The sequence below is a fragment of the Pantherophis guttatus genome, chromosome 3, assembly GCF_059756535.1.
Source record: "Pantherophis guttatus breed Tessera chromosome 3, ASM5975653v1, whole genome shotgun sequence".
NCBI classification, from domain to species: domain Eukaryota; kingdom Metazoa; phylum Chordata; class Lepidosauria; order Squamata; family Colubridae; genus Pantherophis; species Pantherophis guttatus.
Genome location: NC_142065.1, coordinates 212,118,754 through 212,134,610, shown reverse-complemented (window position 1 = coordinate 212,134,610; position 15,857 = coordinate 212,118,754). Strand labels below are relative to the sequence as shown.

General features: G+C 44.8%; 1 protein-coding gene across 8 annotated transcripts in view; it reads right to left on the bottom strand.

Annotated features, from left to right (window-relative positions):
• The window catches only part of ADGRB1 (adhesion G protein-coupled receptor B1), a 387,137-nt gene that overhangs the window by 166,497 nt on the left and 204,783 nt on the right, over positions 1–15,857 (bottom strand). For all 8 annotated transcript variants that reach the window (XM_087890962.1, XM_087890963.1, XM_087890966.1 and 5 more), the window contains 3 exons: positions 13,791–13,955; positions 2,500–2,601; positions 946–1,052 (listed from right to left, as the gene is read on the bottom strand). In XM_087890962.1, coding sequence (XP_087747088.1) covers positions 946–1,052; positions 2,500–2,601; positions 13,791–13,955 — 374 coding nt within the window. The remainder of the gene's footprint in view (positions 1–945; positions 1,053–2,499; positions 2,602–13,790; positions 13,956–15,857) is intronic.

Genomic DNA, 15,857 nt, shown 5'->3' with positions numbered 1-15,857 from the left:
TGCAGGCACCGGTCTACCCATGTATTTTTGCAGGCACTGGTCTACCCATTTATTTCTGCAGGCACTGATCTACTCATGTCACTGATCTACCCATTTATTTTTGCAGGCATTGATCTATTCATGTATTTTTGCAGGCACCGGTCTACTCATTTGTTTTCTTTTAACACTGATCAGCTGTAGGGCAGCCCTTTGAAGCCCCGCGGCAAGAGTTTAAACAGTTTTTTTTTCCTCTAGCCATCAGCTGGGACTCAGGAGGCAGCAATAGATTGGGGGTGGGGCCAAATAAAAGGTAAGAATAACACGGGGGTAGGCGGGGGGGACAGAACCGGTTCAGTGACGTCATATTGTCACCGCTACTGGCTCGGGAGAACCGGGCCAAACCAGGAGGAACCCACCACTGTGCTGTAGCCATTAACTAAAAATGATACAAGAGAATATTTGTAGCTCAGAGATGGGGTCCTTGGCACTCTCTGAGCTTAGTAGCTTGCTCGCAGATGTTTCATTACCAGAGTAGGTAACATCATCACTACACTGATGATGTTACCTGGTTTGGTAAAGAAATATTTCCAAAGAATGGAAGCATAGAAGATTGATTCAAGCCTCTATTACTTGGCAAGAATTTAGTCAACTAAATGTCTATGGAGAGTCACAATCACCCAGGTCACGGCTGCCCCGGAGGTGCTTTTTCATGGGACAACTGGACTTCCTTTGTTTTTCCTTGAAGATATTTCACTTCTCAACCAAGAGGTTTCTTCAGTTCTGAACTGAAGATCTGAAGAAGTTTCTTGGATGAGAAGCGAAACATCTTCAAGGAAAAACAAAGAAAGTCCAGTTGCCTCTTGAAAAAAGCACCTTTGGGATTATCTTGAGATGCCACCTTCAGTGGTTCAAAGCACCTGTTTCCCATCTCATTCTGAGGGTCAGCCCCAGAGCCCCAGAACTCACCATCATCTGGATATTCCTGTAGTCTATGGAGACACACTTGACGTAGGTGGGAAGCGTCCAATAGGCGATACCATCTTCATCTAGAAGGCACCGCCGTAGGATCAACCCTGATGAGAGAAGATATCATGAAAACCATAACATGAAAAGAAGAGTTCCTCCTCCTCCTCCTCCTTCAAACCCCATTCCCATGTAGCACTGATGATGTTAGCTAGTTGGGTCATGAAATGCCTGCAAGAAAACAACCAAGCTCAGAAAGCACCAAGGACACCCCAGTTCTCCTCTTCCTCCTGCTCCTCTTTTTTATATATATATATATAATTTGATTTATATGCCGTCCTTCTCCGGAGACTCACGGCGGCTTACAATGCGTTAAGCAATAGCCTTCATCCTTTTGTATATTTATACAAAGTCAGCTTATTGCCCCCACAACTGGGTCCTCAATTTACCTACCTTAGAAAGGATGGAAGGCTGAGTCAACCTTGAGCCTGGCAAGATTCGAACTTACAGTAATTGCAGGCAGCAGGTGTTAATCACAATGCTATCAGTCTGCTGAGCCACCGGGCCTGAGCCACCAGGCCACCAGGTCCTCCTCCTCCTCCTCCTCCTCCTCCTCCTCCTCCTCCTCCTCCTCCTCCTCCTCCTCCTCCTCCTCCTCCTCCTCCAGCATCAAGGACCTCCACAAACAATTACAAATAACTCAACTACCCCCTGGATATGCCCAAATTAACCTAGTGTGCGTATTCACTCCCCTGTTTAAAAACACCGATGGAGGCTGTAATATCGGTACCTTGAAAAATCAGACAGTATTTTCCCTCTCTGTTAAAACCAAGAGGGTTGTCCATTTAGGTTTTGTTCTAAAGTTTTTCTTTCTTTCCAGGGTTTAATATACATTGCTCAAAAAAATAAAGGGAACACAAGCAGAAGACATCCGAGATCTGAATGAATGAAATAGCCTTATTAAATACTTTGTTCTTTACATACAGTAGTTTATACACTGCTCAAACAACTAAAGGGAACACAAAGCTACTCTATGTAACGAACAAAGTATTTAATAAGGCTATTTCATTCATTCAGATCTCGGATATCTTCTGCTTGTGTTCCCTTTTTTTTTTGAGCAGTGTGTGTGTATATATATATGTATATATATATTGAGGAACCTCAATATTTAATTTTTAAGCTTGGTGGAAGAAAGAGGCAGTTAGCAATATATGTTGCTAACTGCCTCTTTCTTCCACCAAGCTTAAAAATTAAATATTGAGGTCCCTACTGATCTCCGAATGTCCTAGCTGTTTTCCTTTCAGTACCTGAGACAGCTAACTCAAGGTGATCCTTGTTCAAGTGTAGCCACTATTTCTCTATTTTTTTTTAAATAGAAATATCCTTATCATATTTGAGAAACAAAGATTAAAAGGCAAACTAATGGAAGGAGAAAAAGAAAGGGGGCGAGAGGGAATAATCCGATTGCTTTATCCCAGCTGACCTTAAACCAGGACTATGGGAGAGATCATTCAGAGCTGAGCAGAAGCTGGAAACTGCCTGATTCCCACGCCTTACCTGTAGCATTACGGGGACATCGGACAGCCGCTGCGTCTCCAGCCGGAGTCTCTTTCCAAACCACGGAGGCCAAGTTGTCTTCATCACAGATTTCTTGAGGCTCTATCAAGAAAGCAACTTGAGAACTTGGAGAATTTGTTTGAAAGAGATTTGGCTAACATTTCATTTATAGATTACAGATTAACAGAGTTGGAAGGGACCTTGTAGGTCATCTAGTCCAACCCCCCATCCAAGGAGGAGACCCTACACCATTTCTGACAAATGGCAGTCCAGTCTCTTCTTGAAAGCTTCCAGAGATGAAGCTCCCGCAACTTCTGAAGGCAACTTCTGTTCCATGGGTTGATTGTTCTCACTGTCAGGAAATTTCTCCTTATTTCCAGGTTGAATCTCTCCTTGGTCAGTTTCCATCCATTATTCCTTCTCCAGCCTTCAGGTGCTTTGGAAAATAGCTTGACCCCCTCCTCTCTGTAGCAGCCCCTCAAATATTGGAAGACTGCTATCATGTCTCCCCTGATCCTTCTCTTCACTAGACTAGCCATGCCCAGTTCCTGTAACCGGTCTTCATATGTTTTGGTAATCTCCAGTCCCCTAATCATCTTGGTTGCTCTTCTCTGCACTTTTCTAGAGTCTCCACCAGCGGTGAAATGCTCCTGGTTCGGACCGGATCTCCTGATCCAGTAGCGATGGCTGCGGGTGGTTCAGAGAACTGGTAGCAAAAATCCCTGCCCCCCCCATGCCCAGCTGAGCCACGCGATCATCAGAGGCTTTTTTTTTTTTACTTTTAAAAGCATTTTTTCTACAACCTCTTCTGACGAAAAAATGCTTTTAAAAGTAAAAAAAAAAAGCCTCTGATGATCGCGCGGCTCAGCTGGGATCATCAGAGGCTTTTCAAAGCATTTTTTTCTGCAACCTCTTGGCCGAACAGGTGGTAAAAGAAATGCTTTGAAAAGTCTCTGAGGATCCCAGCTGAGTTGCCTGATCGGCAGAGAGGCATCTTTTAAAAAATACCTCTCTGCCGATCAGGCAACTCAGCTGGAATCGTCAGAGAGGCTATTTTAATGAAAAGAAGGACTAGGGGCAACATGATAGCAGTGTTCTAATATCTCAGTGGCTGCCACTGAGTATTAATATTATTATTACCGCTTTATAAAGCCTTAGTAAGGATTCCTAAGACACCTGGAATCCTGCATCCAGTTTTGGTCACCATAGTACAAAAAAGATGTTGAGACTTTGGAAAAAGTGCAGAGAAGAGCAACGAAGATGATCAAAGGCCTGGAGACTGAAACATATGAAGAACGCCTGCAGGATTTGGGTTTGGCTACTCTAAAGAAAAGAAGGACTAGGGTGACATGATAGCTGTATTCCAGTATTTGAGGGGAGTCAAGCTATTCTCCAAAGCACCTGAAGGCAGGACAAGAAGCAATGGATGGAAACTAATCCAGGAGAGAAGCAACCTGGAACTGGGGAGAAATTTCCTGACAGTGAGAACAATTAATCAGAGGAACAACTTGCCTCCAGAAGTTGTGAATGTTCAAACACTGGAAGATTTTAAGAAGATATTGGATGACCTTTTGTCTGAAGTGGTGTAGGGTTTCCTGCCTAAGCAGGGGGTTGGACTAGAAGACCTCCAAGGTCCCTTCCAACTCTGTTATTCTATTCTATTTCTTAATGGTCAGACTTCGTATTCAAAACCAGGTCTAACCGATTCCTTCTCTCGCAGCGGCCCAGGAGGGTAGCAGACAAACCAAGTATAAAACTTGTCGATATTTACATGCAGGAACAACAGAATACGTTATAGCCATAAAGGCATTTCATGAAAATTCCCATAAATATTCTACACTTCTGGAAAAGGAGAGGTAGAGTTTGCAGCCTGCAAGATTGAAGAATGAATCCCACTTCTGCCTCAATAATGCCAGCCTTTATGCGTTGAAGTTATTTACGAGACATAAACCAGGGGGAAACTGTCAACGGAATATTAAAGCTATTTCTCAACTCCGGAGCAGGGAAGATAGGAGGGAGTAGAGATTTTTCAAGTTCCAATTATATTTCTTTCTTTCCTGGGTGTGTAAAGCAACTTGTAAACAGAGTGGACACATACATGGCCCAGAAAGACTAAAGAAGTATTAGCAAAGTAAGACTGACCGTAGACATACCTAGAACCAGAGGCATGCCTAGAACTCAAAACAGCCTTGCCTTACCTCAGTGTTTCTCAACCTTGCAATGTGAAGGGAGAACAATCAGTCAGAGGAATGGCTTGCTTTCAGAAGTTTTGGGTGCTCCATCACTGAAGGTTTGTCAAGAGGAGATGGGACAACCATTTATCTGAAATGGTATAGGGTTTCTTGCTTGAGCAGAGGGATGGACTAGAAGACCTCCAAGGTCTCTTCCGTTATTCTGTTACTCTTTAATTAATCATTGGACCAGCTTGCCTACAATAATGAGTATTCCATCACTGGAGGTTGTCAAGAGATTGGACAGCCATTTGATACAGTATACAATTTCATTGTACACATGTTGTGCATTGACAATAAAGGTTTGATTAATCGATTGATATAGGATCTCTGGATTGAGCAGGGCGTTGAACTGGACCTCCTGATACATGAAGCATGTGAGATTCCTCCCTCCCCCTTTTATTTTATGGCTCCAGCCTTCTCCGGGTTGGTCTGGAGTGTAGATCCCTTCATCCAATCTAGATCAGCTGGAGTTCATGGGCACCACCTCCAATGTAGTTGGAAAGAATCCAGTTGGGAAAAAGCTAATGATCCTTTTGCTCTTGGCCCAGGCAATTTGTAGTCCAGGCAATTAGAAAGCTGTTATGTGATGAACACAACATGAGGAGGAGGAGGAGGAGGAGGTCATTCCTGGCAGAGCATCTGCTCCACCATCTGCCCTTCCTCAGTTATCAGAGTGTTGGAAGAAATTTCCCTGCTTCGTTCCCAGCTGGGAAGCAGTCACCGATGCTGAGAAGAAATAGACAGGGAAGCAGCTGCCAGAAAAGGGATCCTTTAATTCAGGAAGGAAAGAAGAACAGTGACACATCTGGAGGGTACTTGGGTTGCAAGCAAAATGGCCTGATAAATGTATGGATTTTTATACCCATCTTCCCTTTGAAGTTGGTGTGATTTGATGAGATTTTGTATGTGCCTTTAGTTAAGGTGATTGCTCTGAATTCTATCTTCCTGCCTTAATGGTTTAATCCTGTTCCTGGGGCTTTGTCTTTCCTATCCTGGGGGTTAATTCTGCCAGGAAAGAGGGAAAGGGGAGTTCCAGGTGAGTTATTTTTAGCCTGATTCCCCTTATCTTAATGGCTCTACTTAAGTATTTCTATTGTCAGCTCTGTTAGCAGAGCTTTGTGTTTTTCTTTCAGCTGCTGCTTCTTGGTTTTCTAAAAGGGGGAAGGGTTAAGGTTGAGTCTCTTGGCACTGTTTTCTGAGGCTTCTGGTGCTATGAGGTCCCTGGCACTGTCCCCCTGGGGTACACTTCCCACAAGAGATTGGAGGAACCACTACAATTTCCTTCTCTGATTTTGCAAGCTGCACTGAATGACATCTCTGCAAATGAAGCTTGATGCTCTGTATTAGAGATGGTTGCTAGAAGAGAATATAGAATCATAAGGATGGAAGGGACATCAGAAGTCTTCTAGTCCAATGCCCTGCTCAAGGAGGATCCTCATGCCATCCCAGGCAAACCGTTGTCGAAAGTCTCTAGTGGTGGAGAATAACAGAATAACAGAGTTGGAAGGGACCTTTGAGGTCTTCTAGTCCATTCCCCTACACCTACACCTACACCATGTCAGACAAGTGACTGTCCAGTCTCTTCTTAAAAACCTCCAGTGATCCAGTCGACTAGAAGTCACTTTCTCCTGGTGATTGACCCAAACTCACCCACTAGTCCAGAGGTCTGCAACCTTAAACACTCAAAGAACCATTTGGACCCGTTTCCCACAGAAAAGAAAACACCGGGAGCCACAAAAACCATTCCCATGCCTGACTATTTCTTGAGCAGCCACAAAACTAGCAAATGTAGTTGAATTAGATGTTCTGTTTTCTTCTGAAACTTTTCTTTTCTTGGATTTATCCATGGTTGGCCTATCGAGGGTTAAAAAGCTCAATAAATTGCGTGCCGGTGGGTGTCGCGCATTGGCAGTTGTGACGCATATTTTGAATGACAGGGAGCCGCAGCAGAGGGGTGAAAGAGCCACATGCGGCTCCAGAGCCGCAGGTTGCTGACCCCTGCACTAGTCATTCGACCATCAAGACAAGGATCTGTGGACAGCATGGGGCAACTGTGGCTTTGCGCAGATCTGTCTTGGGTACCAACCGTGCCTGTTTTTAGTCCAGGAGACCGTCTTCTTGGTGACTCATCCTTTAGTCATCTTCTGTTTGGATTACCATAAAGCGCTCTGCATGCTGTTAATCTTCAAGATCATTTGGAAGATCTAGCTGGACCAGAATGCAGCACTGCAGATATTTTTTAAGCATTTTTTTTTATTACAGCCATATAACACCGGCGCTCAGAGAGCTGCAATGGCTCTCCGTGAGCATCCTATTGTAATCCAAGATGCTGGTTATTCAAGCTTTACTTGTCTCTGTTATCCCTGCTTGTCCCACCAGATCAAGCAAGGAGGACATGCTCCAACTCCTTTCCATCAAACAATGTCATCTCATTGGAGCCAGAGTCCCTTGGGAGTTGGGTGGCATAGAAATACGACAAAAAAATAAATAAATAAAGGAGTTGTACTTTCGGTATGTCAGGCCCAGAACCAAGAATGATTAAATGGTTGAGTCTTCCGAGCTGAGTTCTTTCTTGTTTCAAACCTATAGACAGAATCTGTTGTGGTCCACCAGCAGCCCGCAGAGCTAGCAGCGGAGTCAGACAGTGAGGAGGCTGGGGAGGACCATGGGCCAGTCCTGGAGTCTGGGGAAGGCCTGGATGACGGCTCTGCCTCAGAGGCAGAGATGGGGCCAAGGCCATCTGGGAGTGATGCACAGACTCCGGAGCCTCCAGAGTCGGACAGCAGAGAGGCAGAAGAACAGGAGAAGCCTGTTCCTAGTGCACACATGTGAAGAGCTGCCAGAAGACAAGAGCAGCTGAAGCAAAAAGGACGACTCGGGAGTAAGGCCAGGAGATGATTGGCCCCTCCCATAAGGCTTAAAAGAGCAGCAAAGGCTCTTGGGCTCTTTGTAGGAAAGCAACATTGCTAAATCTGTTTTTCAGTCGGCGTCTCTTATTTCTGAACTTCGTGGGGCTTTGCCAAGAAAGGCCTTTGGCAGGGTGCCAAAGAAGATAAAGGTTTTTGATAAGCCTGAATGACTTTTTCTGAAGGACTTGTTTTGGAATTAATTTGGACTAAGCTGGGAATGAAGTTATAATTAAATAGTTTTGTTTGAGACTAATTGTGTCCTGTAATGACTAAGTGAGCCTAGGTCACAACAGAATCTTGCCAAACTGTACACTCTGCTATCTGCATTTACAATATACTCTTGGAACTATTCAGGAGGGGATGTCTTCACCCTCTTTTTCTCGCACATGATATCTGAGCTGAGTTGCTTCTTACGCCTCTGGAATTCACCTGCCTGGGAATCCATCTCCTTACTACATTCCATCACACATTTTCTGCTCTAGGGGACTGCATCCCCCTCGAGATCAGATTTGACCCTAACTTTGTTAAGCTTTTTGCAAAGTGGTGAAGACCCACCAGCTTCCCAAAACATTTGGGCCAGGAGGTTAGGCAAACTCTGCTAATTAATGATTCGTTTTTAACTTGGTTGGGGTTATAGTTTTGATCAGGTTCACTTCTTTTTCATTAGCCCATTGTTGTTGTTAGTTGTGAAGTTGTGTCCGACCCATCGCGATCCCATGGACAACGTTACTCCAGGCCTTCCTGTCCTCTACCATCCTCTGGAGTCCATTTAAGCTCACGCCGACTGCTTCAGTGACTCCATCCAGCCATCTCGTTCTCTGTTGTCCCCTTCTTCTTTTGCCCTCCATCGTTCCCAGCATGAGGCTCTTCTCCAGTGAGTCCTTCCTCCTCATTAGGTGGCCAAAGAATTTGAGCTTCATCTTCAGGATCTGGCCTTCTAAAGAACAGTCAGGGTTGATCTCCTCTAGGAGTGACCGGTTGGATGGCCTTGCAGTCCAAGGGACTCGCAGGAGTCTTCTCCAGCACCAGAGTTCAAAGGCCTCCATTCTTTGGCGCTCAGCCTTCCATATGGTCCAACTTTCACAGCCATCCATTGCAACTCAGAAAACCATCGCCTTGACTATACGCACTTTTGTTGGCAGGGTGATGTCTCTGCTTTTTAGAATGCTGTCTAGATTTGCCATAGCTTTCCTCCCCAGGAGCCAGCGTCTTTTAATTTCTTGGCTGTAGTCCCCATCTGCGGTGATCTTGGAGCCCAGGAAAATCAATTTTTTCACTACCTCCATTAGCCCATAATGGCATTTATTCTGAAATAACGAAAGATGTGCCTCACTTTTCAAAGCACTACATGGATTGTGTTTGGAAAGCAACTGTAATCAAAGTTCTTTCTGGATGGAAACCATAGCAGGAGTCTCAAAAAGTTATAGGTAGTTTGAGAAGAGGAGAGAGAGAAGAAGAGAGGGAGAAACAAAAAGAGAGAAAATGATAGAATGAAAGAGGAAAGGAGGAAGGGAGGAAGGGAAAATGGAAGAGAAACAGAAGGAAAAGAGAAAGAGAAGAAAACAATAGAGAGAATGGAACAGAGAGAAAAAGAATGAGAAAGAGAGAAAAGAGAGAAAGAGGAAGAGAAAGAGAGAGGGAAAGAGAAAGAGAAAGAAAGGAAGAGAAAATGAGACAGAAGATGAGAGAAAAGTGAAGGGAAAAAAGGAAAGAAGAGAGAGAGAGAATGAGAAAGAGTATTGAGAGAAAAAAAGGGAGAGAAAAGTGAAAGAGAAAGAGGGAGAAAAGAGAAAGAATGGAAGAGAGAAAAGAAGAGAATAAGAAAAAAGATGAGAGAGAGGAAGAGGAAGAGAGAGGGAGAGGGAGAGGGAGAGGGAAAGAAAGTGAGAGAAAATGAGAGACAGAGAGAAGGGGAAAGAGAAAAGAGAGAGAATGAAAGAGAGATAATGAAAGAGAGAGAAAGAATTAAAAAAAGAGGGAGAGAGAATGAAAGAGAGAGCGAGAGAATGAATATATATATTCTGAGTGTGGTGAAACTAAGACAGGCCTGAGTAGCTTCCAGGAACACAAATTTACATTTTTTCTTCCCAGAAGACTCTAAAATATATCCTTTGGAGGCTGGTGCCAAAAAGTCAATATTTAGAATTTAATTGTTATGATAAATTCAGACTCCCCCACAGACACTTATCAGAACTAGCAGTATTTCACTGTGCAACTTCCATCGGTCCACTTTGTGTCTATTTCAGCAATGCCATTTAAGAGGAGCATCTTCCTTTTGGCTCCTGAAGGTGGAAGTGTCTACTTGGACCTCAAAATCTATTCCCTGCTCAGTTAAAGGAATCTCAATTGACGCATCCCCCCTCCCCCAACAGGACATAGAATAAATGGGCTGGAAGGGATCTTGGAGATCTTTTCATCCAACCTACACCTATAGCATTCTATGGTTGTCCAATCTCTTCTTAAACACCTCTAGGGATGAAGCACCCACAACTTCTGAAGGCGAGCTCTTCCACTAGTTGTATTGCTCTCACCATTAGGAAACTTCTCTTTAGTTCCAGGTTGCTTCTCTCCTTGATTAGTTTCCATCCATTGCTTCTCTCTTCTCTCTAACCTCCTGTTGTGACCCAGGCCCAAGTAGTTAGTATTCAATACAAACAGTTCCAAAAGAAACAGACTTTATTAGAACAGCTGAGAATTAACCCATTCTCAGCATCGTCCAAACTAAATTAAAGCAAATTCTTCAAAACACCATTCCTCAGTTTATCACCGACCTTGGGATAATTAGGCAAACTGCCAAAGGCTTTTCTTGGCAAAAGTTCAGAAGCAGAAGACGCCGACAAGAAATGAATACAATGAAACAAGAAGCAAATCTCTCAACGTTGTTTTCCGATAAAGAGTCCAAGAGCCATTGCTGGTCTTTTAAGCTTTATGGGAGCGGCCAATCATCTCTTGGCCTTACTCCTGAGTCGTCCTCTCTGCTTTATCTGCTCCTGCCTTCTGGCAGCTCTTCTCATACGTGCACTAGGAACAGGCTCCTCCTGTTCCTCTGCCTCTCTACTGTCAGCCTCTGGAGGCACCGAAGTCTGCGCATCACTCCCCAATGGCCCTGGCCCCATCTCTGCCTCCAACGCAGAGCCCTCATCTGGGCCTTCCCAGGCTCCAGGACTGGCCCATGTTCTTCCTCAGCCTCATCACTGTCTGACTCAGCTGCCAGCTCTGCGGGCTGCTGGCAGACCACAACAGAAAGTAGGGAGGTGGGAGGGGAGTAATTGGAATTTTTTGGAGAGCTGGGAGGGAATTGAGGGATTGAGGAGCACCATCTTCGGCCTGAGAAAATTTCTACACCTCAAGGTCAAACGGTGGGAAACCTCTAAAAGGTACAGACTATTCCCAAAACAAACTGAGTCCATATGATGGGTGGACAATGGACAGCGGGTGGCCCAGGAGAAAAAAAAAGGGACTGCTACCTAAGCTTCTTTTCGCGTGAAAACTTCAGAACTGGCTTTGCTTCTTCTGTATCTATGTGGCACCTTTATCAGTAAAGCTATATTCTTGGAAAAATGATACCCCAGAAGCAGGGATGAAATCCAGCAGGTTCTGACAGGTTCTGGAGAACTGGTAGCGTACATTTTGAGCAGTTCGGAGAACCGACAAATGTCACCTCTGGCTGGTCCCAGAGTGGGGAGGGAATGGGGATTTTGAGTATCCTTCCCCAGGAGTGTGGTGGGAATGGAGATTTTGCAATATCCTTCCCCCAGGAGTGGGGAGGGAATGGGGATTTTGCAGTATCCTTCCTCTGCCACACCCACCAAGCCACGCCCACCAAGCCACACCATGCCCACCAAGCCACGCCCACAGAACTGGTAGTAAAAAAAAATTGGATTTCACCACTGCCCAGAAGTTTCTTTTGCTGCATGTGCCAACGGGACAGTACCAGTCCATGGATCAGGGGTTGGAGACCCCTCCTCTAACTCATAGACTTCACCATCAAACTGTCTGTATTGCAAGAAATATTTTACCTAAATTTATATGGGTTTTACCTTATTCTAATTTCCACATCCTGAATTCCAGAACTGATTCAGAGTGGTTAAATAATTGGGAGTCAACCCCCACCGCCCCAAAGTCTCAGAAATCCCCAGCAACTTTTCCAGTCCATCCAGGTTCAGGAACCCCACTGTTATTTTCCACTAGCTGGTTCTTGAGTGTTAATTCTTTCCCCACAACAGCTGGAGTGATTTTGCACAGCACAACTCTCTCTCTCTTCTGTAATTCGTATTCCACATTTAGAAATTAATTAAATTAATTTTTGAGAAGGAGCTGAGATGGCACGCGTGCAAAATGTTAATAATTAGTATAATCAAAGGAGGAAATTTTCAAGGAACTACTGCTGAATTTGAAATACATCTTCTCTTCTTAGTCTAGAGCAGGGGGCTCCAAACTTGGCAACTTTTTTAAGATTGGAGGACTTCAACTTCCAGAATTCCTCAGCCAGCATGGCTGGTTAAGGAATTCTGGGCATTAAAATCCACAAGTCTTTGTGCCAAATTTGGAGAGCCCTTGGTCTACAGCAATATTTGTCAACCTTGGAGATTTGTGGACTTCAACTTTGAAACAACTGTGGACTTCAACAACCTTGAAACATCTGTGGACTTCAATGCCCAGCATTTCCGTCCAAGCCTGGTCTTCTGGGCATTGAAGTCCACACATTTAAATCTTGACCTGATTCTTCTATTGGAGATACAATTATCATCTTGTATAAGCCATTTCTTATTTTGGCCATATCCTACGGAAGAAAGCAATTTCACGTTCTGGTCAGAGAGATGTTCCCCAAGGATGGGCTCCAGCACGACTCTGAAGGCTCGGAAGACTAAATCTCTGGTCCCAATGACCGATCCAGATGGGATCCAGCAAAGCAAATATTCTTGGAAGAGTTAGCCATAAAAGGAAGCCAGATCTCCTAAGAACATGGTGGCTGGACACCATCAAAGCTATGACACCAGCCAGAGCATAGAACAGCTCAAAGAAGTAGTGCAAGATCAGAAGATGTGGAAAGACCTGGCCCATGGAATCGCCAAGGGTTGGACACTACTGAAAGGATCATATCATCATCATCAGAGATTCAACCTAGAAATAAGGAGGAACTTTCTGACAGTGAGAACAATCAACCCATGGAACAGAAGTTGCCTTCAGAAGTTGTGGGAGCTTCATCACTGGAGGCTTTCAAGAAGAGACTGGACTGCCATCTGTCAGAAATGGTGTAGGCCCATGATGGCAAACCTATGGCACACGTGCCAGAGGTGGCACACAGAGCCCTCTCTGATGGCACGTGAGCCGTTGCCCTAGTTCCATGATGGCGAACCTATGGCACGCGTGCCACAGGTGGCACGTGGAGCCATATCAGTGGGCACGTGAGCTCAGCTCTGGCACACATGCGCGCACCGGACAGTTGATTTTTGGGCCTTCCGGGCCCACTGGAAGTCGGCAAACAGGCCATTTCCAGCCTCCGGAGAGCCTCCAGGGAGGTGGAGAAGGTCATTTTTGCCCTCCCCAGGCTCCTAGAAAGGCTCTGGAGCCTGGGGAGGGCGAAAAACGGGCCTGCCGTGCCATCACATGCCAAAAGCGAGGGAAGCACGTGTGTGTGTGTGTGTGTGTGTCACACATACATGTGCTGGGGCGGGGCGCATAGAATTATGGGTGTGGGCACCCACACACACACAACCCCCCTGCACTCCCCCCGCTTTTGGCACGTGATGGCAAAAAGGTTAGCCATCACTGCCCTAGTTCATCTCCGCTGCACATGCGTGTGCGTCTCCCGCTGGTCAACTGGTCTTCGGGTCTCCGCTGTGCATGTGCGGGGGGCAGGGCATGTGGAGGGTGTGGGGCACATGCGGGAGCTGTGCACACATGCAGGGGGGGCGCGAATGTATTGCATTTTGGGGGGTTTGGACGTGCGTGCACGCATTCGCATGTATACGCGCTTTGGGCACTCGGTCCAGAAAAGGTTAGCCATCACTGGTGTAGGGTCTCCTGCTTGAGCGGGGGTTGGACTAGATGATTTATAAGGTCCCTTCCAACTCTGTTAATCTGTTAAATTAAGTCATCATCATCATCAACAACAACAACAACAACAACAACATCATCCACTTACCTGGACATCTCCGTTCATTGCATTGCTTGAACTCCTCCTTGGGACCTTGACACGGCTCTCCTCCAAAGAAAGGGCCATAGCACACACGGTCCCGTTTCTGGGTTCCCCCTCCACACGTGGCAGTACAGCTACCCCAGGGACCCCAGACCTGCCATTTTCCATCCACTGCAGCAGAAGGACAAAAATGACAAGAAGCGTGTTGGGACACTCCTGCGGAAGAGGAAGGCTTCAGAAAGAACACCTGGCCTGCAACGCCATACATCCAAGTGATCGCCAGCGGTGAAATCCTCTGGAGTCTGCTACCGGTTCTGTGAGTCTGCTACCGAGCAGGCACTTTGCGTGCATGCGCACCTGAGGCGGGCATACGCAGCGCTAAAAGAGGAACATTTTGAAGCCTTCTGAGTCCGCAAAGGTAAGTAGAACAGCGAAAGGGGGGGGGAATCCGCTGTGCCACATGATTTAGATTAGCTAGAAAGCAGGAAATCCAACGATTCTAGCTAATATAAATTGCGCATCACAGCTGATCGTCGCCGAGCTGATCATCGGAAATACCGGTTCGCCCAAACTGGTAGAATTTTTTACTACCAGTTCTCCTGAACCGGTCTGAACCAAGAGTGAAATCCAGCAGGTTCTGACAGGTTCTGGAGAACCAGCAGCGGAAATTTTGAGTAGTTCGGAGAACTGGCAAATACCACCTCTGGCTGGACCCAGAGTGAGGAAGGAATGGGGATTTTGTAATATCCTTCCCCTGGAGTGGGGAGGGAATGGGGATTTTGCAGTATCCTTCCCCTGGAGTGGGGTGGGAATGGAGATTTTTTTTTTTTATTTGATTTATATGCCGCCCTTCTCCAGAGACTCAGGGCGGCTTACAATGTGCTAAGCAATAGCCTTCATCCTTTTTTGTATATTTATACAAAGTCAGCTTATTGCCCCCACAAACTGGGTCCTCAATTTACCTACCTTAGAAAGGATGGAAGGCTGAGTCAACCTTGAGCCTTGGAGAGATTCGAACTTGCAGTAATTGCAGACAGCTGGTGTTAATCACAATGCTATCAGTCAGCTGAGCCACCAGGCCCAGTACCAGGCTCAGATTTTGCAGTATCTTTCCCCTGCCATGTCCACCAAGCCACATCACACCCACCAAGCCATGCCCACAGAACCGGTAGTAAAAAAAAAAAAATTGGATTTCACCACTGGTCCAAACCGGTAGCATTTCACCCCGGGTTATAGTAAGCTTCAAGTCAATCTGAAATGTGCTTTTTAAAAAAAAAAAAGAACTAAAGAAGCTTCTTGAATGAGAAGCGAAACGTTTTCAAAGGAGAAAAACCAAGAAAGTCCTCAAGATCCCCTGAGTAGTGGAACTGGTGGAACTGTTGAAAGGACTGTGTTGTATACTGGAGATAGATGAGGTCTCCCCCTCTATTAAGAGAGGGCTGTTCAATTTTGACCAAGGCAATTTTGCACTATTCAGGTGACCCTGAGGACACAGATAAACCTCCAAGTGGCCTCAACGACTCTCTCAAAAGAATGCAAACGACCAGCTTTGTCTGCAAGGAGTTATCAATCCTTCCATTCCCCCACCATTTAATCAGAGTTGAAGAAGCTTCTTAGATGAGAAGTGAAACATCTTCAAAGAAAAACCTAGTTTAAAAAGTCTAGCTGCCTCTTGAAAAAAAAAAAGATGTTTATTAAATAAACTTTTTTAAAATTTTAATTTTTTTTAAATTTTTTAAATTTAAATTTGTCTTATGAATTTGGGGTGTTCTAAATTTCGTTTTCCGGGCCAATTATTTAATTGCATTTTAATGGTTTTTTAACATTTGTATTATATGTATTTTATTTGGCTGTTCACCGCCCTGAGTCCTTCGGGAGCAGGGAGGTATACAAATTCAAATAATAATAATAATAATAATAATAATAATAATAATAATAATAATAATAATAATAATAATAATAACAACAACAACAACAACAACAACAACAACAATAATAATAATAATAATAATAATAATAATAATAATAATAATAATAATAAAATATATATATCTGTCGTCCCATCTCGTAGTT